Below are 27,377 nucleotides of genomic sequence, written 5' to 3'. Positions count from 1 at the left end.
GTGCCAAGCAAAGGGAAATAATAGTTTTATGTTACTACTGGCTAGGTTTCTGTTAATGCAGCTCCTGTTTGCCTCCTTTGCTGTTAAGGCTTGCTGATGGCTTGTTTGCTTTGCTCAGTATCTGTCAACATGAGTATTTTGAAAAGGGATAAAGTTAAACTAACCTCATTTTCACCTACAATATGGGAGTTGTCTTTGTTTACAAAGCAACTAGTAATGTCTTCTTAATCTTTTAAAAATTGTGATAATTTTGTATAACTTAATAAGATTATGTGGTCTGGAGGAAAGAATTTTGGATGTCTGGTTTCTAGTGCAATGAAAAAATCTGCATTTAATCAGTAGCAGTTTGTATTCAGAATGGAATGGTACATCAAGCAGTTAATCAGGATCTTAGTGGAAGTCTTATGAGGAGATACCTGCATATGTAGAGTACATTATTAAAGTGCAGGATGCTCTAGTTGTGTTTTTCTGTTTCTGAATTTTAACTCCAATATCTTCACTTTCACATTACAAAACCATTCTTCCTGTTATATTAACAAGCTGTTCTGGTGAAAATCCCTGACCTATTGTACTGTGTTCAAATATCTTCTTTGCCTTAAGGTTTATAAAGATTCAGTACTTGTTAGCTTGATTATATGCTATGTCTGATTGTTGTGCTCCTTGTTATTGTACTGGTCCTTTATGCCTGTATCTGTATGTGTGTATTTCCTGTTATTTATATCAACCCTTTCTCTGCACTCATGATGTGCTTGTTTTATTTGAACAGCTAGTATAGTCCTGGGTTACTCAGGAGCTTTATTGCTTTCTGTGTGTTAACTTTACAGTGAGGAAATGGTATTTGGCTTGCTATGTATTTTGCCTTCAATATTTGAAATCCAGGCTTTTGTACAAAGAAAAGAATGTAAGTCTTGAACCAAAGCTGAAAAAGTCTTCCAGGGGCAGGCTTCTGATCAAAGTGAATTCAAAAGCAAATAAACAGAATCCTGATGCTCAGTTCAGGATGTATACACGAGCAGTAAACCCCTGCTATTTCTAAATTTGTCAGTTTAGATGGAAATAGACAACTCACGAATTCACTTTTTTAAAAAAAAATCTAATTAGTTTTTATGAACTTGTAATAATTACATCTTGCAGCCTGATTCAAAGGTAGTTATATAAATTATGACATCTTACACTTCTAGTGCTTTCTTTACTAAAGTAGCTGAGAAAATGCTTGCAGATATGATAGTGCTTGATTTTCACTAAGTCTTTGATATGTCTCCTCAAATATGCTGAGGTTGAGCATTTGACATGCCCTTGTGAGGCTGAGCTGAGCCTGCTTCTCTGGTTACACCTGTGACAACTTAGTGTTGTGTGGCTTTTCTCATAGAATCCAAGAGCAAATTAGCATTTAAATAACCGCATGCACTTTTAGATTTGTGGATAGATGAAGAAATTATTTATCTGCAAAATCAGTATTTTCCAAAGCATTGTTTTCTTTTGCATGATTTATTTTGGCACATAGTTTATCTATGCATGAATTTTCTTTAATAGTTATCTGGTGGCTTTGTAGATAGAATCTGCCACACTGTAAAAATAATAAGATTGTGAAGGTACAAAAAGTGTCTGCCAAACATAACCTGAAAGAATTAATAAGTAATTCAAGAAAAGAAAAACCCATCTCTTACCTTTGTGTTTCTCACGTGAGAATCATCCTTTGTTTCTTTAATATTAATGCCATTAATAGTGGTGACTGGAAATGCATTTTTTCCTTCTGGCCAAGCTGTATAGAATAGTTTTTACTGAGATCACTTGGAGCTGACAGGACAGAAAGATTTGTTTTTAATAAGAATGAATGACATTGAAGAAATCACAATGTTTCTCACAAATTCAGTAGAATAATAATTATTTTAATGACTAACAGTATTATGTGAAAATGTCTTACTCTTCAGTGCATGAAAGGATGACTTTTCATGCATTTCATGATTATGATTCAAGTTTTGGTGTGCTCTTTAATATCTTTCTGTTCCTTCTCACAATACAATTTAAATGAAAGTTCTTTTATTAAATTGTTTAATTACAGTAGTCTTACATCTGAGTTTTTTACCCATTTCTCATTTTGAAAAACTTTGTTTTGATCTCAAATTTAACACATACTTGCTCATTCAAGGAGTTGTATGATTTGTTTTCAAAAAGCTGTATTATTTTTTCTTTTGAAAATGCTAAACCTCCTGAATATTTGAGTCTTGGTCAATATTTTTTTAACATTTATTTCTTCTATATACAGTATTTCCAGAGAAAAGGCTGCAGAAAATGCTTTTGGGCTAGGAAATACTTTTTTTTAATGCATAGTGCTCTTATCTTTGAGTGCTTATCTCTCTATACACTGTGTTTATGAAAATGTGTATTGGTGTTTGCCACAAAATCTTTTGGTCTACTGGTATGGAATTTCTTCCCCTGTGTGTGGACACTGTTAGCTGAAGCTGGGTCTTGAGAGAGCCATGTACAATTACCAGAAGAACTGTAAATCAATTGTAGTGGTGCAGTGCTTGGTAAAGGGCTCTAATGTACCTCGGTTGTGCATCCTGCTCCGATTTGGGCAGTGCATGCATTACTGCATTTCAAGCACACTTGTTATGAGATGACTTTCTGCCTGCTCTGAAGTGTTTAGAGTGCTTGGTCATGATAAGCAGCCTGATCCACAAATCCTCAGCAAAGAAATGCCTTTTCTTTACCTCTCTGGTTAGATCTCTTCTACATCCCATAGTCTGCATCGGCAACTTGAAGGGAGTTGTGTGCTTGCTATGACAGGACTAATGGGTCTTGTTGGAAGGGTGGTGGCAAGTGGGAGAGGAGAAAAATGATATGATAATGATCCTTAGTTCTAAAAGTGTCCCAAAGAAGGCAAGAGAACAAAAGTGATTAATTCTTAATTTAAGATAATTGTAGGCAGGATTAATCTGCAGAAGCTTAATCTTGTACCGAGGTGGCTGAGAGAAATTTCAGTGATGAGCAGGATTGTTAATCTTTTCCCTTCATGGACAGAGCATGAGGGACAAGGCAAGTTTCCATGTGCTATTTGGGTTCCTCGAGCTGTTTGTGCAAGAAATGTGCATTTGGACTGACTGCATGTCTTGTCGTAGTCATTGAAGATGCTTCTGGCCTAGATACTGGATATGTGCCAAGTTACCTAAAAATGCATTTCCTTAGTTTTAATTAACTTTTTGGAAACTTGCACTTTGTTAATTTGTCCCAACCTTGCAGTTTTGCCAAAAGAATACTTGGGCTATGCAAGAATTTCTTTGTGAGATACATTTTGTGCATTCAGATATGAAGGTAATTCCTCCCTCTCTTTTCTGACGCAGCAGTGTTTCATCAGCTTAACTTGTTCTTTTTTTGCTTTTTGAAGTTAGAACTTTTAGCCTTCTGTCTGGGTTCAGCCAGTTTCAGCAGTCTGATAGATGCATACTTTTCTCCCTGATGCTTTGTAGTAGTGATAACTTCACCTACATGGTCACAGTAGAAATTCTTCACAGATTTTATAGACAGTGTAAAAAGGAAAAATATCTCTGGATTGATTTGGACACACAGGGTAAAAATCATCGTCTTAGTGGTTGAATGGTGTAAGATTTATCTTAAAATTGCATTCAGGTTTGTCCTATAAAGAGATCACCTGCCCACAGAATAAAATGTGTGATTTTGGAAAGATTGGTTTCCTTATATACCAGGTCAGCCCCTTTCCCACCTCTAGCAGCCCCCCACACCCCACCACTTCTCCCAAAAGGTATGGAAGAGCTGGGAGCAGAATTGCAGAAAGTTTAACAGGAGTGCTCTAGAAGCCCAGTATATTCTAGAGTTGTTTTGATATAAAATACAGTCAATTGTACATCTTGGGATAAAAGCAAAATGATGCAGATAAGATTTAATAGCTTGAAATTGCTCGTTGAATTTTTTCTATATACTTCATTATGTTTGCAGCAAAGGTGTTAGTGGGGGACCTAATGGGACAAGATAGTGGGAACTGAGTTTACGAGCTGCTTTCAATGTCTCTTGTGGAAAATTAATGTAATAAGGTTCTTACTGCTGTATGGAACTGTCAGGTTAATGTTTCAGAGGACACAGGAGGTTGTTTTGTGCCCAAATGTTACTTTTCCCATCTGTGCTAATTAGGCTGAGAATACAATGCCTGCGAGTTCAAACTTTGCCTTGTCACTGCATTACAGCCTTACAAAAGGAAATGAAATTCTAGGTTAATTCAAGGCTCAAAATAGCATTTCTCTTGCAATATGCATTACTCTTTCCTTGCCACTTTCTTCTCTCCCTGATCTACATGGAATATTCCATTCATTACTGCTTAGGAAATCAGTTATTTTGCAGTCTGCAAATGCTGAAATGACGTTAGAGGAGAAATACTTGTTTGCAACCAAAACTATTTTTGAACAAACGCTTCATTTTAGAAATTGTAGCCAGCTAAGAAGAGCTGAATTGAGATTTTTTGCTGTAAAATAATTTTGTATTGCATTTCATCAAATGATTCCCTGTGATGCTCATGTGTTAGGTAATCCTGACAGAGGAGTATATGAAATAGAATACGAAGAGGTACTTAACTGGTATGGAACAGGATTTGACATCTTTTGTAGAATATTTGCAAGGATACATTTAAGTTTTTCAGACATAGATAACCAAAACAGGTTAAGAATTTTTTGTGAAACTTAAAGGATTTGTATTTTAGCCTGCTGCTTTTTCTCCACGGTGTTTCTACCTCTGAATGAATCCAAAGGGAACCCTGGCACTCACTCAACTGTTTTGACTATTAAAGAAGTGTGCTTTTTCTCATTCTGTTGAGATGGTGTTTAGCTGTGACTGAAAATAAACCTTTTAAATGTTTGGAAATATACCTGCTATGCTGAAACGATGGATTGCTTATGCATTGTAACAACAAAGGTAAGATGATAAAGCTTTTGATTAATGCCTACAATGTTGGAAGTTCTCGTTGAAGCTTTCTTCCAGTTTTTACTACCTGTAATGAAAATGCCTTGATGGTTTTCTGGTTGATGTTTTTTACACTTTAAACTGCACAGATCGTCAAAATAAATTCCGTAGTTGTTGCTAAGAACAATCATAGATGTTAATGTTTTGAAGAGCTAATTATGCACATATTGAAAAGTGTAGTAGAATGATTTTTTCTTTTCCCCTCGTTCTGCAGTAAGGCACTTTCTTGTAAAAATTCACTCTCTTTAAATGTGCTAAAATAGTAGTTTGCTTTTTATTCCAGAATAAGAAATTCCAAATTATGTTTTACATAACCTTTATTAGGATATGTTTAAAATAATAATCAAAGAGAAAAAGATTAATCTGGCAAATCGTGTTAGGGATGGATATATTTCAAGATGCTTTATTATTTTGACGTCTTGCTGCTTTGAGATGAAGCCACTCAGATAACTTAGTGTCATTATTTCTGTGCTAGGATAAAGTTTTATGTAAGTTTGTTTTTAATGCAAACCACTTGTAACTGCTAAAGATAAAATCTGATGCATAAATGTAATATATTAGTACTGTGCTTCTGAAACATTGGCTTGGTGAGGTTTTTTTTGGAGGCTTTTTATTTTCCTTTAAGTAGTAAAATTGTTCTATATTGCTCCCCTTTCCCTGGATGTTGAGATAGTTTCTGGTTTATTTTTTTTTATAAATTGATTTAACTTCTAAGCATTCTTCTGGATAATTTGAAGCCATAAAATTTGCTTATACAAACTTCTCAAGAAGTAGAATAAAATTGAACATCTTTGAGAATATTTGGTGAATTTAATGATAGCTTTTATAAAAGGAAAGATTCTTTCCATATTTTTTGAAACAAGGAACCAAAGGCTGACTGTGGAATGAATGAAATTACCTTGTCTCTCACAAGCAAAGGAGTCTTTCTGGTGTCTGAACTGTCACAGTTTTTTTGGAAGTTAAATATACCCTTTTAAGTCATGTTTGAGTGATATTCGTTTGTAGCATTTTAGAATAGTCTCTTTTGTACAGTGAGATGGGGATTGGATATTAATTGCTTCACTTCATTTATATTGATATGTACCTTAATTTTATTGTACTTATTTTTAACAATGCAGAGACAGAGCTGTCGTTTTTATAACTAAAGTGCTTAACTTTCGTTTTATTTTGTGTATTTGTTCACCTTCACATATCTACTTGTCTGAGAGCAGGAAGACAATTTATATGGAAAGTTAAGTCAACAGAAAACATTCTGTGAAAAAAAAGTTGTTTTTTGTATGATTAGCCTAGCTAAGAAAGTAACACTGCTCACAAAAATGTTGAGGAGAGGGAGAGATCATCTCTGCACAGCACAGACTTACATGGGGGTAGACTGATGGTGCATTTCCACCTGCAGTTATAAGCACTTCATCCTTCCTGCCTGCTCCTGGTGAACCTTTTGCCTCATTTAACGAGTACCTTGCAGCTTCAACTAAAGCTATTTAGTTAAAGTGGGGCTTAGAAAAGAACTGTTTGCTTCCATGTGTACCTGTGTGTATTTAATTACTCAGAAGTTTGTCATCTAATGAAAAGTACATTCCTTGGTTTTGTGCATAAACCTATATTTCAAATCTCAAGAAAAATCGATGCATGTAAGGAAGGCAATTTTGAAATCGGCATTAATGTAAAATGTATGATAGGATTAGTAAAAATGTTAAATGCTTTCCCTTTTTCTACCTTGAGTGGAAGCATATTTGAAACAATTCATTGTTACTCTTTATTTCTGACTAGGGAAGAGAAGAATTTGGCCAGTGAGATGCATTTTCTAGTGGATATGAGAAGTCTTTTGTAATTTGATCTTTGACATTTGTTTTGCTTAATTCAGAATTCAGATCTAGTCACAATAGATGAACAGGTCCTTAAACTAATTTCTGTCCTGTCTTCAAAGGTTCTAACTGGTTTACTTTGCCCACATCTAGTGCAAAGAATACTGATTAATACAGTATTTTTTCCTCCTTATGTGGGCACATTGGTTTGATGTAGGTAGGCAAATTTGCATCACTGCAACCATGGATACTATTAAGAGCAGGCACGTGGGCTGAGCTTACAGTAATGATTTTTATTTAAGTCACAGTTTTAAATGAATTCATGGCACTTAAAAATACAGAATATGAAAAGTCGTTGATTTTTCCAGAAAAAGCAATTTTTAGCAGTCATTCTTAACTTTGTTCCATAGTATACTTCCAGTGAAGCAGTTGAATTTAAAATGACAATGATCTAGAATAGCTTTAAATAATATATCTAGCCTGACAAGTGTGAAAAAACAATTGTTTTGCACCATTTTTATTTCAAAATACTAAGAGGCATCCTGCTTGGACTGCTCCAGAGCAGTATCAGTGTGAAACTGCTTTTTTCTGACAGTAGCCAAACTCCAGTATTTTGGGAGAGGAAAATGTAAAATGCATCAACCTGTTACTAAGGGAGAAAGGTGAAGGGGTTTTTCCTAAATTGTAAAACTTAAACCTCATAAATTCTGGGTCTAAGCTCATGGTGTGGGTGCAAGGTGCCTGACCACAGGAGCACAGTTACAGCTGGCATGGCTGAAGTGGGGTAGGTGACACTGAGTTTGCGTGATTCCTGCAGCTTTCCTCACTTGGCTGTGCCTTTCACTGTAGTTCAGAATCCCACTGTTGTTCTAGTCAGTTTTTGGAATTTGCCTCAGCTTAAATGAATTGTGCGTACTTGAATTTGCACTGAAAGTGATCTTGTCCAACCATCTGCTTAAAGATGGGGCAGCATCAACTTAGACCAGGTCACTTAGGGCTTTGATTTGGTTTTGTAAGCACCCTCAGCCTGTCTCACTTAGAGTAGTCTCTCCTCCTGCTGTGCACAACAAGGGCCCAGTTTTGTTTTCTTACTGTTTCCTCTTGGATATGAGAAGGCTGTTACCAGCTCCTGCCCAGTGCCTTTCTCTGGGTGAACAAGCCCAGTTCCCTGAACCTTTCTTCACTGTGCTTCAGCCGAGAGACCATCTTGGTGGTTTTCCACTGTAACACATCCTATATTCCAGGTCTAACAAGTGTCTGAAGAAACATAAAGAGAGGTTGCAATGCAAGTTTTAGCCTTTGGTATTATGTACTCTGTGCATAATACCTGAAAGCTTTGCTGTTGGTAGGAAATAAAATGTGAGAGGCAATTGTGTGAAAATAGAAACAGTGAAAAGCAAGCTTTATGTATAAACTTGATGGAGAAATTACTTGGTGGGCCCAAAAGAATTTGTTTTCTTAAGTGGAGGAACAAAATACAGAATTTTGAATTTAAAATTGTAGATGAGATGTAAATGAGTTATGTGGGTAATTTTTACACTGAAAGCTTAAGAAATGATTTCAGTACTTAATAGTACACAGCAGCTCTTCCAAGTTGGCACATGTGGCTGGTGTGTCATAATGGGTTTTGGCCAAGGACTTTTTGCCAACATTCCATGTCCTCAATAAAAAGCAAATTGCTTTCCAAACGTATTTGATTGGATAAGTCCAAGCTTTCTGGTAAGCAAGTTGAATAATGCTAATAGTAAATCATTTGACTTTGCTATGTCATCTGGTTACAGTGTTGAAGAAAAGGGTACAGAATCAGTCATAAGAGCTTTGGGAAGTGAAAAAATGGTGCAACTCTAATGTTGGCAGCATCCACAGATGGTATGATACTGCTCTTGCATGTAAGCTTGATCTATATTGCAATGCCAAAGAAAACGCTGCCTACTAGATAGTTGGGAAGTGTTAAAATCAAGGATGGTTGTCTGCAGTCTAAAGGATTGGCCAACTTTGATGTGGAATAGGAGACCAAGTGTGTGAGGAATGTTTACCATATTTGGTTTAAAGGTTATTTGACAAAATCAGTGAAAATACTGACTTGGTGGTCATGCCAGGAGAAATGATGTCCCAACTGTCTGTATTTGTGGTTGTGAACAGCCCTTTAAAGAGTTTGAAGTTTGAATATACAGAATTAACTTAGGCAGAGGGTCATGCTTCTAATCTCTACAGGACAAATAAAGAAGCCCAGTGCAACGTCAGATAGCTGGTGGTCAGTTCCAGAGGTTGCAGCTAAAGAAATTAAGAAATACTATGTTTTGGATTCTATGGATGGAACTGTAAGTGGTTTCTCAGAGTTTTGAAGAATGAATGAATATGTTTGATAAATATGTTTTAAGGCCATTACTGATGGCATCAAGAGTGATGCAGGTGGCAGAGAGTGATGATGGAGGAAATTATTGAAGGTACCTGATACGCAAAATCTGAAAAGCTGTATGACGAAGTATGGGAAAACTTTGAGAAAACTTAGACTAACTTAAGGCAAATCATTAGTAGAAGTTTACATTAGATAGTGTATCAATTACAAGGATATAATAAGCTTTCTGCATTTAACTTCTTTCTAAGGAAGTTCTCTGGATTTCAGAGTTCTCTTTCTGTTAACTTGTTATTTGGTATTCTCCTAACCAACAGCAATTTAGAACTCAAGAACTTCCTGAGCCAGAGGCACTTGCTCTGTAGTATTCTTTAGCTTTCCCTTATGTGGATTATCTAGTCTCATCAAAATGTGCATAGACTATAAAACAAAGGTATAAATCTGTGGTGTTTGCTTTTTATACAGAGCATCTTTTAAGTTAATCTTTGTTTACTTGTGTTTTCTTGCTCTCTCTGAATGGCTGCAAGTACACAGGTTTGCTTAATTGATAACCAAGGAGTTAATAGGACTGTGTAGTTATTCACACTGGCATCAGTGATACTGGTATTTATTGGAGTTTTTTTACTCCAAGAAACTGGATACCAGGCACCCAAGATATGTATATGAAGCTGATGAATTTTACATGAGGCTCTTGTGTTATTGTGTGTGTTTGTACTTATTTCTCCCTTCTGCTTTAAATGAAAAAGCTGCTAATTAATACTAGAAATAAGTGACAAATGGGTTATATTTGGTTATTGCACCAGGGAGTTGGACTGACTCTGAGAACATGGTGTGGAACATGTTTGGACTAGAGATGCTGAATACAGTAGTAAAATAGGAGAATAACTTCCTGAAATCAATCCTACAAATAAGGCCCTTTCAAAGCATTTTTGTCACTCCATTTGCCTGGTTGGAACTGTGTGGATTTATTTCAGGGAAGCTGATGATCATCACCTGAGTAATTTTCCAAGTATTAATGGTAGCAGAGTGGTGAAGCATTCATTCCTGATCACTTTTGCTTTGCTGACCTTATTTATTTTGGGAAAAGAATTCAATCTGTGGCTTCACAAGTGACTGAAGCCCAGTTGGTGCTGCTGAGAATGGTTCTACCCCGTTCTGTTCACTGATCACCTGCTAGGAACCTGGTAGGACTCTGGTAGAACTCATCTGCTGGCTACTGAGTGAAAAGAAGCTCATGGAAAAGTCAAACAAGCACTATTGAAAGATAGCTGCTGGGATGGAGAGTTGTTAACTGTTGAGCATTCAAGTGAGTCAGATGCCTGTGAAAAGGCAGGTAAAATGGTAAGACTTAACAGCTCAACACTTTAGGAAGGAGAAAGTGAGAAGAGCAGTGATTCTCTGCTGCAGAATCAAACTGTTTGCTCAGTTTGGCTGCTGCTCATGGAACTGGACCCTCTGAGTGAACAACTTTGGCATAGTTTCCTGTTGTAATGAAAACAGTGGGAGAAAACAGTGGGTGAATAAACGTAGGGTTGTTCGTAGTTGGGCATATGGTCTCCAACATGATTCCTTCAGTAGACAGAGCTATTTCAATTTCCTCATGGCAAAAACCCCAAAAGGCTTCCTCTCTTATTTGAAGTGAGATTTCAGGATGGCTGAGCTCACTGGCTGATTATCTGGTATGCTGCTAGTCAGATTTGTTTTACTAGCCAGCACTGTACTTGATCACTTCTTTTGTCAATGCAGTGCATTGCACCAGGGCTTTGTTAGCATGAGGGGTGTTTTTACACTTTATTTGAGGCTTAATCATAGTCTGATGTTTTGTCAGGGAGTATTACTCATACTTTCATAAGTGGGAATAACATTACTTGAATCTCGTTCCTAGAACTGGTATTTACCAGACCAAAAAAAAGTAAAATGTTTAAAACATGTTCAGGTGGAGACCATCACCTATTTAAGGGATATTCAACCTTGTTAGGTTTGTGTTTGTAAGATATATTTCTTTCAAGACCATACATTGCCATATCGTGGTTTGGAGGAGGGAAGGACATTCTTTAATGAAATTCTAATGCATACTTGAAGTATAACTGAGAGCTGCTTTCCAAAGGGTCAGTGTGGGCAGGAATCCATCAGCATTTTCTGAATTAATCAAAACGCCCAACAAAGAATGAAGAGGCCTTAGGGGGTTTTAGTGACAAACCTGCATTGCCTGGAAGAATGATTCCCTACCCTCTATGCTGTGAAAACATTAGAACAATAATTACTTCCTTGCTTCAATCTTTGTGCTCTAACAGTGAGTTTACGTGTGCCACAAATAAGATTTGTTGAGGACATTTTTGGTCTTGTCGGGGCTGCATGCGCCAGCCTTCATTCACAGTTCTCTCAAATGTGCCATTGAGATGGAGAACCACTGCAGAGAATTCTTACTCCTCTGGCTATTCTTTCTTGCCTGTTGGAAAAATTGTGTGATAATAGCATTTAGTCACCAGCATTTGGGGTGCTTTTATTACCTGGTGAAGACACCACTGCTGGGGAGTGCTTTGTTTGCACCTTGTGCAGGTGGCACACCACTTGCACATCTTGTATCTCAAGCTCCATAGCTTTTCTCTTAAGCAGACTCCAAAAGCTCTTCTGACCTGGGCTTTCCAGCTGCTGGGGTGGTGGGTTGTGGTAGCACTGAATTTGGAATAGAACAGTCACTTCTTGCATTCTTGCAAGATTCTTGTACTTTATTTATCTGTGGAATAGATAGCACACTGTAGCTAGTGTTATAATAATTAACTTGGTCTGTTTTTCTCCTGTAATTAAAAGATTGCCTTTCACTTTTGTATGCTCAAAACTGTACACATTTGACTTGTAGTATATTCCTGTATGTTTTTGTAAATGTTTTACCCAGAAGGAGACTTCTTTCTGATTCTTCAGTCTGCTATTTTTCCATTTGGAAAAAAAAACAAAAAAACTGAAACCCAAGCCATTCAGTTGTGGTAAAATGCAAATATTTATCATGTGACTGAGTCTGGAAAATATACTTCTTTGCTTGCTTTAGCTTTAGTTTAGTTAGTTCAGGTACAGTTCTCCTCAAAAGACCTCCAGACTCAAAATGAAGAAGAAATTTCTGTTGTAATTCTGCAGTCTGAAGTGATGATGCTGTTGTAGTTAATTTTAAAAAGAATTCCCAACCAAATCACCTTTCTGCTGCTATTTGTAATTAAGCTCTATAATAATAGTTACTCAAGAAGGCAAAAAGAGGACTATTTTATTATATGAAATGTCTTACCTGCTGGGTTTCATCTTTCTTCAGGCAAAGGAAATGGCGAGGGAATACTTAGTCATCTAACGAAGTAGTTAACTTAGTATTTAACTTAGTGATCTGTTATTAATAAATGCATCTTAAAAGCTGTTTGTAGAAAATATCCTGGAAATAAACGTCACTTGTATGGTGAGAAGTGGATCAATTTCTTTATTCTTATCTTCCTAATAGCTTGTTTACAGGATCTGATGTACACAGCTGGTTTTAGGCCAGGAACTACAATTCAGGTAATGGAAAGAAGTCTGTAGTTGAGCTAGAACCTCCATGGTCTTTATAACTCTGTTCCTGATCTTATTTTGACTGATTGAAATGCTCTTTGGAGGCCATCAGGGTATTCTGAGGAGATGGAAAAGTTCTGTTTTACAGTGTGTTAAATAAGGGCCACTGCAAATTGCACACACACAGCTGGAAGCCACTGCATGTACACTATTAGAGTGGTGAGGGAAGTGCTGTCTGGGAAGGAGGGGCAGGAAAAATAAAAAGCTGGAAGACTTTGTCTTGATGGCTTAGGGAATATGTTTCCAAACCCAAAAGATGGTAGTGACTTTTCAAATGAGATGATGCTGAAATGGGAACAATATGAATTAAGCCAAAATAAATTAAAGCTGGAAATCAAAAGGATCCTTGCTGCTAAAGTAATTAGTTAATAAAAGACTTTTATAACAATAATGTAGATAACACAAGTTCATTATGATGTAGCTAGATGATTTTAAAGATCATATTAAATTGTTTATTATGTCTTTAGGTTGTGTGAGAGACCTAGCTGAAAAATCTGTCCCACTCTGCATTTTGAACAAAAATAATCAGATTGGGTTGGATCCAAAAATAAGGATTTTCAGTCATCTCAAATCCTTTAAGTACCATTTTTAGCATATTCTAATGTATCTCTACTGTCACAGGGATTGTAAAAGTACATATCTGATAACTCTAAACAGGAAAGTTAATTTCAAAATAGGATTGTTTCAACTCTGACTGCTAACTGGCAATCTGAAAGCCTTTATATTTTCTACCGCTAATTAAATGTTTCTTCATCTGTTCATTCAGGGACTCAAAGAAAATTTAGGTTCTGTGCATCGGCTTACCAGTGCTCTGCGATTTATAAACAGCACATTGAAACAACTTGGGCACCAGATTGTGACTGTAACGAAGGAAATGAAAACCTTGTTTTTCCCTGGTTTTGTTTTTAGTTCAGATCTGACGCTTGTATATCATAGTGATATTTTGGTTTTTGGTTTTTTTTTTGGTCGGTCTCTGTAGAGATTGAACTGTACTTCTGTAAAAAGAAGTCTTGGGAAGCAGGAATATACTCTCGTCTTGAGTGGTTTGCATTCTTACCTTTAAAGGCTGCTGTTACAAGCAGGGAAATGCGGCAGTGGAGAACTGCTGCCCTCTGCTGTGTTCAGTGTGCTTTGCTCAAGTTAACAAACCGGGACAATGCGGAATCTGCTTCCCAGAATTTGCAAAGCTTCCTCATCCCTCTGACATTTGAAGTAGGTGAGGATGTTCTTTTGAATGATAGAAAGAAGTGAAGTGTTAACTACAGGTTACAGAGCTGATGCTAATTTGTTGACTTGCTGATCATGAAGCTGTAAAATCTTCTGGATATTACATGTTTTTTATGTATTCCTATATTATTTTGGAAATTCCTTTATATAGTTAATGTTCATCCACATCCCTCGTACAAATATATGCATGTGGCAATTTTCATTAAAATTGGATTATCCCAGCCTTCATTAGCCTAGTTAATGATTTTCTGTAATATGACAATGGGTGACACTAAACCACCTTTATTTTGGTGTTCTCTGCTTTTTTTAATGAAATGTCTTAAAGGGCTTTTGAAAACTGTGCCAAGTGTTGTTCATATCTCTTCCTTTCTTAATTTAAACTTGTGTGTCCTCAGTAATCCAAGTGCTATGAAAGAATTCAACACTGTGATGACTTTCCTTAGAGCATCAAATAAACATACAAGGAATGTGAAAACTTTCTTGCCTGCATTCTGTGTTGTATGGCTTTGCTGCTCAGCACTGCAGTGCACAAATGTATTAAGCTTTTTATAATTTTCATTCCCTTTGCCTTTTCCCTTTCTGTTTGCTGTTTTATCAGCCTTTCTCTAACCAAAATTTAAGATGCCCAGGGGAAGCCTTGAGTTGATCTGAATCTCTGACAGAACGTGATGCAAATTGAATTTTTCACAATATAGGTACTCCTTAAAAATGGAGTTGGGCTTGTGGGTAAGCTTTGTGGATTCTTTCCAGCTATGACTGGTAATTCATCTTAAGATGAGGCTTAGATTAGATATTAGGAAAAAATTCTTCACTAAAAGGAGAGTTACGCATTGAAATGAGAGCCCAGGGAAGTGATGAATTCCCCATCCCTGGAAGCATTCAAAAGGCACGTGGATATTGAACTTGGGGATGTGGTTTAGTGGTGAACATGGTAGGGCCTGGCTAATAGTTGGACCTGATGAACTTTGAGGTCTCTTGCAGCCCTAGTGATTCTATCTGCTAATTGTAAATGAAGGACAAGTGCCCACTCTAGTTGTTGTCCCACTCCTGAGATAGTGATTACACATATTTATTAGATCCTGATTTGTTGATTTACTCTGTTCCTTTTTGATTTGATATTTTTGGCAGTGAGCTCTGCAGTACTTTCTTTTCTTTGCTTTCAAACATCTGCTGGGTAATTTAATTGTCTGCTAATGCCTGTGTTGTCTTAAATAGTTAGTAGTTGCGTTTTATATGCCTTTTCTCTGCCATTCATCTTTTCAAAGATTGAGTGTCATATTCCCAACTCAGCTGCTTGCTTTTTATAAGATGAAGAGCTTTGTCAGTTAAGCTTCTCAAATAGAAGCCACTGATTATCTTTATCCTTGATGTTATTCCCTGTAATTTTTTTTTATTTTTGTGGTTTTTATGAGATGAGATGATCAAAGATGTTTCCAATAGGCAAGATTTATTATTCTCTCAAAATGATACAGAAAAGTAATACTTCCTGGTTTTCTTTTTCTTTTTTTCCAAGTTACTAGTTTTGTTCTACTTGGTGGTTTAAAACCCCTCTATAATTTTAGTTGAGGTTCTGTTTTCTAGGTGTTTTAAAGGTTGCAGAGGGAAGGAAGAAGTGGAGAATGACCTACATTAGCTATAACATGCTGTCACGTTCACTCTGGTATTTGGGTCCTAACTGAAGTAATTTCAAAGCTGAAGTAGGGTGTTATTTTCTGTAGCATCTTGCTAAAACATACTAAGAAGAAATATTCTGTTTTGAACAGTTGTGCAATTAGTTTGACAACAGCAGCTGGTGTTTTTTAAGGACTGGTGCCTGCCAGGAGTGTTGCCCTAGATTCCTGCTGAAATGCTGTGGTTTAGAAACCTGTATTAATATGCAGAAGCTCTGGGGTCGATAAGTAGCTTTGAGTCCAGGATCAATATTTTGAAAGTTTGTTTGTGGTCAGGGAAATGGCACTAGGTAGTAATAAAGTATTTAATGCATCATTGCTTCAATTCTTAACAAAGTTTGGCTGTGACTTGACAGTAATTTTCATTGTAAGAATAAGTATTTTATGTTAATGAGCATTTAGATAATTCAACCTGCTATAAGAAAATGTGATATGAGATTCCTCTGTGGAGCTAAGTTCAGATCAAGTAACAGTCCCCCACACTTCTCACTTAAGCTGCCCTGTCATGGTGATTCAGTTGTAATTTGTAGTTTCAGTTTTTAAAGTTATATCCTTCATCCCTCAACTCTATTTTTCAGCTTGTTTATTAAGGTATTTCCTCCTTATATACAAGTTCTGAAACTGTTACTGCAATGGTGACTGCAATTAGTGAGCACTACATAGGAGAATGTATCTTCTAAAAGCAGCAGAAATACTTAAAAAAATACTTTTTAAAAACTGGAGAGAAGTGATACTAATTTATTAGCAGTGTCAGTGCTATCCTAAACTGCTTATGGCTTGCCCTCATCTCTCCCCTTTACATTTTAGTTTCCCAGGAAGTGGCAGAAGAGTCAATGACCTGCAGGCAATAACAGCCTTCCTTACTTGTTCTCGGTTAATAACAAAGTGTAAATCACCAGCATCCTTACCAGTTGCATTGGATAGAGATGGCAATCGTAGTCCTTGCCCATAAGAAGACTTGCATTTTAAGATGGGGAAAGTGATGGAGTTGCAGTGAATTAAAACTGTAGGCTAGCAAATGCTTTTATTAATTGGAATCAAAAATTAGCAGTATGAATCTTTTCCATTTAGAGCAAGGTGTCACCTCTGATTTTGAAATGTTTAGATTCATTAGAATGGTGAAAGAAATAAACTATTGGCATTTCAGTTTTAAGCATTGTACCAACTTTGCTGTATGAAAAAGTATTTTAAAAACAATTGTGGTAGAACTTAATGACAGTCCTCTGTGTATTCAGAAATGTATGGCAAGTGTCTGAACATCCAAAGAACAGCACTGCTGTTGAGATTCCATCCTGATCTCAGCAGATTATTTTATAATTGAGATGTGATCAGTTTTCACTGTTTTTAAAACAGCGGGACTGAAGGATTGAGTTGCATTTGTCTCTGGGAACAACCTTCTCACTGTCTGCAAGGGGAGAAAAATCCCCACCATTGCTTACTAGTATTGTGCAAGCACTTCATCTCCTGGCTATGAGAGGTTGTTAGCCTCATCTCTTTTCTGCTCTGCTGCTTTGATATAGCACCAAATATGTCAAATTGCAGTCTCTTCTTGATGTGGTGTTAAGCAAGCATGAACAGCAATTGAGATGAATCTGGAGTAGTTTGAGGTTTCACCAGATAAAAGACATGTATTATTAATATATTTTCTCTCACTCATTTTCACTTGTTTTTTTTACTGGTCTGCCCTTATTTTTTTCGGGGGAGGCACAGATGCTTTATTAATTCTTTGTGAATTATTCAGCAGCAGATCTACTTTTTGTGGCTACTTTGCACGGACCATTTAGAAAGCATTCCACTACTGAAAACTGCTTCTCTTGAAGGGGCTCGTTAAGAAAGATAGGACAGGATGAATCAGATTCTGAGCAATTGTACAATAACTGAAGGATCTTCATATGTTATCCACACTGGAATAAACCTCAAAGGTGTTGTCCCTCTTTCCTCCCATCACACTCCCCCTCCAACAGTCCCACACGACAGTCTTGATCAAGCCAGACTTCTCTTAAGGCCCAATAGGTACATAAGGAAAACCATGTTTTGGAGGATATGCTTAGCCTAGTCAGCCTGGATCCTACAGGGAACAATCCAGAGTGAAATCATATCCTTGCTCCTTGACACTGTGGAGAGCAGTTCCAGCTAATCACACCCTGCTGGATTTAATCTTTCCCACTGAGTATAGCCTTGAGAATATAACCTTGCTTGGCTGATAATTACTGCTTGAGATTAGAGTCCATCCACATCAAATACAGACTGGGTGAAATCTTCATTGAAGGTGTGGGGAAGGGATGAGACAAGACCATAAAACTTTTGGGTCTTTCAGGAGGGCTTTTATCGTTTAGCAGTTTTATCTTTGTGATTCAGTGTCTGTTGTTCACTAGAAATCTTTCTGAGTGTTTCATGGAACCATTTAGGGCTATATATCAATACTTTTTTTTCTTCTGTATGGACAGATGGAACCAACACATCAAAAGCAGCTTTAGATTACTCACATACTTTCACTTGAATGATTTCAGTAATGTTTTTTGAATGCAAAGATCTCATAGTTTTTAATACTAAAGGACTTTTCAGGTCAGACTGGTAGCAGGTTTGGCTGGGATGGAGTTAATTTTCCTCTCAGGAGCCCATATGGTGCTCTGTTTTGGATTGTGACAAACTGTTGATGAACACGCCAGTGTTTTAGCTATTGCTGAATAGCACTCACACCATGTCAGGGCTTCTTACTTTCTCACTCTGCTGCCCTGGCAAGTAGACTGGGAGTGGGCAAGAGGTTGTGAGGGGATACAGCTGGAGCCTCTGACCCAAAATGACTGAAAAGATACTCCATATATTTTAATATCTTGCTCAGCAATAATTTAGGAGGAAGTGGCTGTTGCTGAGGTTGGCCATTGATCTGCTGGTGGTTAGTGATTTGGCTTGCCTTACTTGTATGTGTGGTTGGTTGGGTTTTGGTTTTAAAAAAAAATTGTTTCCCCTTTCACTTATTTATCTTGACCTACGAGGTTTCTCCTCTTGATTTTGCCGTTCTGATTCTCTCCCTCATCCCTCTGGGAGTGAGTGAGTGGCTGGTTAGATGCTTACCTGTCATCTAGGCTCATGTTTCTGGACATGTTAAGTATGTTTGAAGCAATGTAGTACATTCCTATTTTAGGATTTTTCTGGTTGAGTTCTGTTCTAATCACAGTACAGTGTATTCAAAATACAGTAATTTTTTTTTCTCATTGAGATGTTGCTAATATAATGCAATAATTTTCTGCAGTGAGTTTAACAGAAGGTCAGACACCTATCTGCTGCATGTACAGTGTTTTTATTGGATCAAACTTCAAGTATTGCAAAAGGAACCATTTATTTTCAGTCATTTCCTAGTCTGTGTTGAAGATGTTCTCCTGACTCTGGTGGTTTCCAGCTAGGAAAAAATAACGTTGAGTTTTGGCTTTCATAGTAGTCATGCCAGCCAATTCTGTGACCTCTCTTATTCTCAGGAAGTTCTTGTGTGAAAGCTAAAGATGTAAAGCATGCTCCCTCCAGTAGTGCTAAAATACTTTCAAAACATCAAAAGAAAAGGAAGATAATTCATTCAGGGCATTTTTAATTCCAAAACATGCAATGGCTTCATGCTTGCCTTAGAAAACAGACTATCTGTAACTTTTGGTCAAGGAATGCTTCTGTTTCAATATAAACCCCTATATAGCATTTTGCTAGACGTTGCCTCCTTTGATATTCTTAATCCCCTTCTTGTTATATAAAATCTGCCTTGCCCTCTCACTTGTTTCCCCTTCTGGTGGGGGGGATTTTTTTGTTGTTTTTCTATGCTTGTTACATACTTTTGAGAAAATTGCACATGATTGATATGCTCAGAGACCTCTATTCCTCCAGTCAGTTTGGCTGAAGTTAAACTGTAGTGTTAGCATTACTAAGAGGCAGGAACTGACAGATGAATGATATGATGAAATAGCTTTGAAATCACACTTGGAATATGTAGGACCTCTATTCAGTGGTAATTGTCAGGAAAGTCTGTTTTTCATGAAGTTTGCTTCTGAATGCTCTTCAGTCTGTCACCACATATTTTGAAGCATGATTATTTTTGCATTTAGAAGACATGATAATGCAGACATGTCTGGGTTCTTTCTCCAATATGGCATTATATTTTTCTCCTCTGTTTTGGACTGAAAAACTCCTAAAGCAGGCTTATACAAATGCCCATAGTGGTGGTCACTCAATTGGGAAGGGAGACAGGCTTGCCTGTTTTTTTGGCTTGACTTATCAAGGCTTATGGAGGACCTCATCGGACTGATGTCCCAGATCTGTCTTATATGTAACAATTTAAGACTTGGAATAAACTGGGAGAAAAATCACAAACACCCACTGAAAAGTTTCTATTCATAGGACCTGTTCTGGGCTTAAATGCCATTGCAGGGCAAGTTTGAAAAACAAAAATGGCAACAGTTAATCAGCTTTCTCTTTCCAAAGTAACATTTCACATTCCTTCTGAAGTTAGTGAGGCTGTGGTTTTGGAAACTTAAGACACAGACAGCTGTGTTCTGCAAATTTTTATATGAGAGTATTAAGCTTCTTAAAAAGGACATATGTGCATCAGCATTCTGAACTGGACATGCAGCAGTGGCTGCTGGTTTAATTCCTGCAAACATGTTTACCTGCCAAGCTCACAAAAATATGTTTCTAAACTATGGAGACCTGTTAAAGATTCCCTTTAGAAGGGGAATTTCAGCTCACAGAGTTTTGAGTTTATAAACCTCTTTGCCTGAAAGAACGGTGCAAATGATTTTTTTGGCAGTTTAGGAGCATGCAGGAACAAGCAGTACATTTTTTGGCTACTCTCAAAACTGGCTTGGATGGTCATCTGATACTTCAGGGAGCAAGAACTGCAGAGCCAAAGAGCTTCGTGGGTGCTGATGGATGCAGTTTGCACCAGACATCAGTTGTTCTCAAACTAGTGTTCAAATTTCATTTGCCTTATAGAAATTGCTTATAAAATTACTACTCCTTGAGTAAGACAGCATTAAAGGCATTACATCAGAGCTCTGTGCTAGTATGGGGTAATCTTACACGAGTGTCCAAGCCGTTTTGCTCTTTATCATTTTGGAATTCTGTGTACTCTTTGAAGACCTTACAGACTACAATTATGCAGAAAAGAGGATAAAATAAGTTTATTAGATTTAAATGATTCCAATGATAAAAAGTGTATTTTAAAAAAAATTTGATTATGTTACATATCCCAGAAGTGCACCAGCTCAGGCTTCTGGGGTAGGGGGCACCTAAGCTTGAGTCCCACCAGCTTGACAGGTGCCTGCAGTGGTACTTAAGGGACATGCTCTGTCTGAAGAATTATAAAGCATTTTCCCCTTTTGTTTGGCAGTCTGAACATTGGTACATTTGTCAGGTTAGGCCTTCACTACTCATTTCATTAAAAGCTCCAGGTCTTGCTGCTTATGAGATGGCCATTTCCTCACCTGTGTTGTATTGAGGATACAGGTGGAACGCATGAATCGATGAAACTCCGTACTGCTTGTGTTCCATCAAGAATAGTTGGCAAGTGCTGAACTGAAGCATTAAGTTTCTGTGAAAGTCCCATAGTCTGGTTTTTTTGATGCTATATAGCTCTTGTTTCTCTCTATCCAATATTCTGAATGCTCAGGGAGACTTCGAAGTAGGAGCTTTATTTTAAGACAACAAAATTAATCTTGCTCACTAAATGAAAACCATAGTGATGTGGGTATTTTTATTGTGCATGTGGGAGCCATACATAAAGCTGAGTTATTGCCAAGTAAACATTCAAACAAAACCTGAAATAAAGACAATTCATTTTAGGTAGTGTTTTTGTAAGGATCAAACCAGTTATTTTTCACTCGTAACACGTTTGAGGAAACACTGAAATGGTGAGCTCTGACTGTAGGAACTTTGATGTGATAATACAAAATGCAGACTAAAAATTGGCAATGAGAAGTGATAGGTAGTTAAGGCCATATTCTTCCAATTAATGGCTTAGTCATTGTGTTAATACATTGTTTTTTTTGTTTTGAAATGTTAATTCAACCTTCAGTTTGAATCAGAGCACTAATTAAGTGTGCATATGTTTCTGTAGAGCTCAAAAGTAGACTTGGAAATCTTCTGTTTCATATGTTTCTCTGTATGAGAACATACTTTATGTTCATATTTCAGAAAGATTTATGTTAACAGTTTTTTTTTTTTTTTTTTTTAAAAAAAAGCTTTTGAGCACAAGTAATTGTTTTGAACAAGTGAAACCATTGCAGTTAAATCTCAGGATTTAGTCAGCAAAACATGTAAGAATAGATGTTAATGTTATAAGTTTAAACATTGTATTTTTAAGCTTGTGGGCCGGCAAATGTGTAAAAAGTTTCATCTTTGTATGAAGGTCAAGATGATTTTGTAGTGTGACCAATTTATTTATCTACAGCTGCAAATAGATATGGCTGAAAGATTCAGATGTTTTATGTGGTCTTCATCAACAATGTAGATGTAATTGCCTGAAGTTACTTAAGCTTTCTCTTCCTTATTGTATCTTACTGATGGAATCCTTTGTGGATATGTAGACTGTATCTTCCTCTTATTGATTCTTCTATGCCCACGGCACATTTAGAGCTTATATTTTCTGCATCACAAAAAGCTATTTCTGCAACATTCAAGAACTGCTTTTGGCTCTTTGACTTTATTTGTTGTCATGAAATTGCCATGCATTTGACTGTGTGTTATTTCAGTGAGAAATTATGTTATTACAATGCGATTAGAGGTATGGAAGTAAGATGGATTGTAGATCTATAGTGCATATTAAAGGTTGTTCAGTGGGATAGGAACATTGTTATGTTTGGCAAGAGACAGCACTCTGTGCCTGTGTTCCTTCCCCTTGTGCAGTGTTCCACGTGAGGTGTTTGTGTATGTGCTCAGTTGTGCTCTGCCCTGTTTCTTCAGTCAGGAGTCTGTTTACTGGGACCCCCAGCCAGAAGAAGGAACATAAAGGAGTTTTAGGTTCCTCTGTCAGCCTTTCTATTTAGGGTAACCCCTAGATATTCTTGCAAGAAAAACATAATCTAACTTAGCTAGACAAAGAAGATGCATTTTTTTTTCTTTACGTTCTTTGTTTCTTTTTTTGGTGACAATTAAGTTCAGGGTTAGATTTTTTTTCTTTTCGTCCTGCTCATATTGCTGCACTGGCGTGCAGAAGATCTGCTGTGGGAAATCATGTCTAAGGCTATTTGGTGAAAAATTGTAGGTCACAGCACATGGTGGAAAGTAAACCATGTTTATTAATATGGAAATACTGTCATCGGTAATCCTTGGAGAGTCTACCAAGAACGAGGTCCTCATGCAAATGAAGTTTATTTTGAGGTTTACTGTGGGCTGAGTTACACATTTTTCTCTAGACATCTTGCCTTAGTTTTGGTTTCATCAATCTGCACATTTATATAAAGATGACTGTCTCAGTATAATTCATGAAGTTACTAGTTTGAGCTGGAAGTGTGGATGCAATTTTACACTACACTAAACTTGCTACCTCAGGGGGTGCTTATCAGGTAAACCAAACAAAGTAAAAGGCAGATGACAAAAAGCTGCTACAGACGTAAACTTAAGCGAACTTAACATCCTAAAGAGAGTTCTTTACAATACTGCTTAATGCAATAAAAAATAGAAACGATGGCTAGTGTTATTTTATTAAAGTTTTTTGCAAAGGCAAGTTGACTTATGGTACAAGAGCAGAGTAATTGCAGGGAGCATGACTTCAATTTCATAATTTTTTGCAATTTATTAAAATATATAAATAGATTGAAATCTTGTAGAGACCCTTGAACTTGTAAAAAAGGAAATAAAGTTAGAATCTTATAGGGCTTGATTAAAAAACAAACCCCAAACAAGCCATTTAAAATTTTTTGCATCTTAGATTTGTTAGCACACAGTAAAGAACAACAAATTCTAAGGAGACTATTACAGTATTTACCTCAGTTCCAAGGAAAAAGGCTTTTTTTCTTGAACTCTTTTAAGTGTTCTGTGCAGTTGTTGGAAATGCTTTACCAAGAGCTCTTCATAATCAAATCGATGCATACTCCAGACTGTTCATGATTTCATAGTACTAACGGGGAAAAATAGCAGTTTCTGATTTTATTGTGTTGGAGAGTATTCATGCATTTCTGTACTGTTTCTTTATTACTTTTGCTAGACCATTAGGAATTTTACTCAGCAGTTAAAAAACATTTGTTTGACGTGTCAAATAACCTTGAATTTTTAATGTTTGAAAATGAGGATTAAATATCCCAGAGCCATTCATTTTGTGGTCTGCTGACACTTCCTTGAAAAAGCTAGTGTAAATTGCAGATCAGCAAATTCCCTGCTGTCAAGCTTACGACGTCCCTGGTTTTATAATTACACACAGCTGATTTGAAAGTGGGTTTTCACATGCTCATTGGTGCAGTGCGAAAGCACCTTGCAGGAAGCGTTGGGTTTATCTCTATCGGGCCGTGTAACGAGTCCCTTGCTGCAACATCTCGCCCCTCCCCTAAGCAGGCAGCACACACGGAGCAGGGCTCTGCTGGAGTTGCTTCTGTTTTCATGGAGGAGATAGCGGTCCTTGCACTGCAGCAGGTGGAGCTGCCTTGGATCTAACCCGGGCTTCTGGCTGAGAGGATCTGAGTATTACTTTGGGCCGTGAGACAGTTGTCACTTCAAGCTGGCGCTAACGTAATTAAATATAAAGCTGACTCAAACATTTTAAAAATGGACACGGGATTTTTTCTTTGCTTTTTTAATAAGATCTGTTTTCTAACGTGAAGCAACATTTTTTTCCTGAAGGATTCAACCTATTTATATAAAGGCTTATTTTGAACACTATGGACCTAGATTAAATGTCAAAGACAGGCAGCAAGCAGCGCTTACAGAGGCATTTTTCTGGAATCTCAGTCACGGATCGATTGAAGTGCACAGGGTCTGAAAAAATGTCTCCTAGCATAAAAAACTTGGATTGTTTTTCTCCGATGCTATGCCACTGTAAAGTAGCATGTACCAACAACACAATATCTTTAATGTTTGGATGTAAGGTGGGTCTATAAAAGGACTTTCCTGGAAATGTAAGCTGCATTTAATGAATAATTGCCTTTGTGTCTAATGTAATTGTGCCTTAAATTTCTGGTTAAATAAGTGTGTTTTGTTCCATGCCTTACTCAATTATGTGAGCTCTTAGTGATGGTGACAGAAGTAATGAATTATCATGCCTACTGTTTAGAGATCCCTTTGAACAACATTTTGAATTTACTGAATGCCGCATGTAAAATGTCGTCATTCTTCATTAATCAGCATTAATCATCATGTAATCAGTTTATTGCACTTGGCTTTCATTTTCTTCAGCTGTAGAGAATTATATACACAGGAGACTTGCACTGAGATACAGGGCTGGAAATGCCTCCTGACATCATTTTGATGGAAGCAATTGTTAGTGGCAGGTTTGGGTTTAACAGTGCCCTCGGGCATTTAGTCATTTTAGGACTACATCAACTGTTTAGGTTTCAGAGGAATAAAACATATATAATTTGGTAACCATTAGAATGATAAACAGAATGTACTCAGTGTTGTGTTGAAAATGTTTTATTTCTTTTCAGTAAAATTAACATGCAATGTCAAAAATATGAGGAGAATGTTAAGTTCTGGAAAGCCACTTTAAAAGGATGTGTGTATGAAGTTACTTTTGAGGCAGAAATCAGGAAATCCTTTCTCTCTAAAACTTTCTTTATATATTCAGGGTTTCCAAGTCGTGTGTTATTTTTAACAAAAAAATATTTCAACTAGATTTTACTTTGTAAAGTAGGATCAGTTGTGTGTGTACATAGATACTCACATATATGCATGTGTGATGCGTTTATATATACATATATATATGTGTGTGTGTGTGTATACATGTATATACACATATATATCACAGAATTTTGAGTGGTGAATAAATGTTACTTACATTGCAAGGGAGGAATCTAAATTTTTATGGCTCTTTTGATAGCGTAAATATTATAAAACTTTAAGTTGAATTCTTTATTTGCAGGAGGAAGACTTTGCCTTGTTTTGAGTCTGCTTATCCTTCCTGTGTCCAAAGCATTTTTCAGTTGGAAATATGTACCTATTTATTGATGCCGTTTGGAAACTACTTGATATAACACTAAGCTTTCTTCTCTTTATTTTTTTGTTTTGTGGAACATGCTCGTGTGTAACTCTGGCGGAAGGCGGTGCGTGTCGGGCCGCCGTTGCCTTTGAGCGCAGCGCACGCAGCCCGCGCTGGGGGCATGTTGTGCCGCGGCTCGGCCATGGCGGCGGCTGCGCGCGGGGCGGCCGCCGGGGGGCGCTGCAGGCAACGCCCGTGCCCCGCTCGCCTTCACGGCGTCCTTGGGCCGCGCCGGGCAGCGGGCAGGGCGGGCACGGCCTCCCCCCGAGCTGTGGGGAGCTGTGGGCGGCACTCGCCACGGCGTCTTCACAGTGTCCTGGGCTGCGTGTGCACAGCCTCGAGTAATCCGCCAGTGTCTCGCGGTTAGTGCCGAGCGGGTGCTCCGTGCTACCGCTACCGCCTACACTGCACCTCTCTGCTGCATCCCAGCAAAGCGAACGGAAGGATTTCTGTCTGAACTGCCGGCAGGGCACAGACATGCACTAGGCACTTGTCAATTTTTGAATAAAAGTTGTAGGGCTGGATAGTACTAAAAATAAAATGCTTTTGTCCTCTGAGAAGATACAGCCTTTGAATACTGGGTAAATATTTAAATGGCAGTGTGAAACGGAAATACAGCGTACCTGGTACAGCCCTTCACGTAATAAAACAAATAATTTCACACAAGTATCCACATGAAATACTGGTTTCAATCTTCCTTATTTAGACCACATGCAAAGAACATTCAGAATCTGAGCGTACCTTCTTTATTCTCTTTTCCTTGGCCTTCTGGAACATGTGAACTTTATAACAAGTATTTGTGGAGTTTCTGTAAATGTAAAATATACTTCTCTTCAATTGTTTTATTGTTTGTGGATGTCCATGACATGAAGCATTACATGAATAAGTTTAACACTAGTTGTGCATTCTGACATATGATGGAACACTGTGACCTAAATAAGCGTGTTATAAGCAGTTATAGTGAAGATACAATGTCAAACTGAAACTGTTCAAGAAGGGTGAAATGCCTTCTGTCTTTGTCATTCCCTAGTTATTAGAGAAAACTTAGTGCATTTATTTGAGAATGAAGCAGTTAGTTTATCGAAGTACTGAACTTGGGTTTGAAAAAGCAAACCCAAAGATCAAAAACTCTCTCCCAATTTTGCAAATCATTCAGTTTATCATATGCTGATGCCTAAGTTGAAAATAATACCGAGTGTTCTATTCCATGATCAGTGAAGTTCTAAAAAGACACGAACACTGTCAACTTTTCTTACATTGCTTAAGTTTCTTTTGTTATTCACAGCCTTTTAACTTATCCATATGAATTGCTGTTTACCTGCAAAGAGATTTTATTTGGCTTTCATAATCTTCTTATTTTTACAAATAAGATGTTTTCAAGTTGACTTCACTTCTGCAATAGTGGAGCATACCTTTAGTTTTGTGTCCTTTTTTTCCTATGTGTGGAAGGCATTATTATTTTCCTAAGCACTAGTTTCTAGTTTAGCACTAGACTACAGGAAAGACTTGTACAAAATGCATTAGCCTCTTTAATATACTATTTATGTTTGATTATTTTTGTTTTAGCAAGGTATGCAAAATGTTCTGTATTG

General features: G+C 37.2%; 1 protein-coding gene across 23 annotated transcripts in view; it reads left to right on the top strand.

Annotated features, from left to right (window-relative positions):
- DLG1 (discs large MAGUK scaffold protein 1) overlaps positions 1-27,377 on the top strand; it is a 143,813-nt gene that overhangs the window by 19,762 nt on the left and 96,674 nt on the right. For 6 of the 23 annotated variants that reach the window (XM_088170857.1, XM_088170856.1, XM_088170855.1 and 3 more), the window contains exon 1: positions 4,322-4,923. The exons of 14 other annotated variants lie outside the window; for them this stretch is intronic. In XM_088170857.1, coding sequence (XP_088026983.1) covers positions 4,894-4,923 — 30 coding nt within the window. In that variant the 5' untranslated portion in view covers positions 4,322-4,893. Of the gene's footprint in view, positions 1-4,321; positions 4,924-24,156; positions 24,677-27,377 lie in introns of those variants that run through there. 3 more of the 23 variants (XM_088170848.1, XM_088170846.1, XM_088170842.1) reach the window with 1 other exon arrangement.

Source organism: Sturnus vulgaris, chromosome 10 (assembly GCF_052056855.1).
Source record: "Sturnus vulgaris isolate bStuVul1 chromosome 10, bStuVul1.hap1, whole genome shotgun sequence".
Lineage (NCBI taxonomy): Eukaryota > Metazoa > Chordata > Aves > Passeriformes > Sturnidae > Sturnus > Sturnus vulgaris.
The sequence above is the reverse complement of the archived record's forward strand: the minus strand, read 5'-3'. Positions and strand labels throughout refer to the sequence as shown.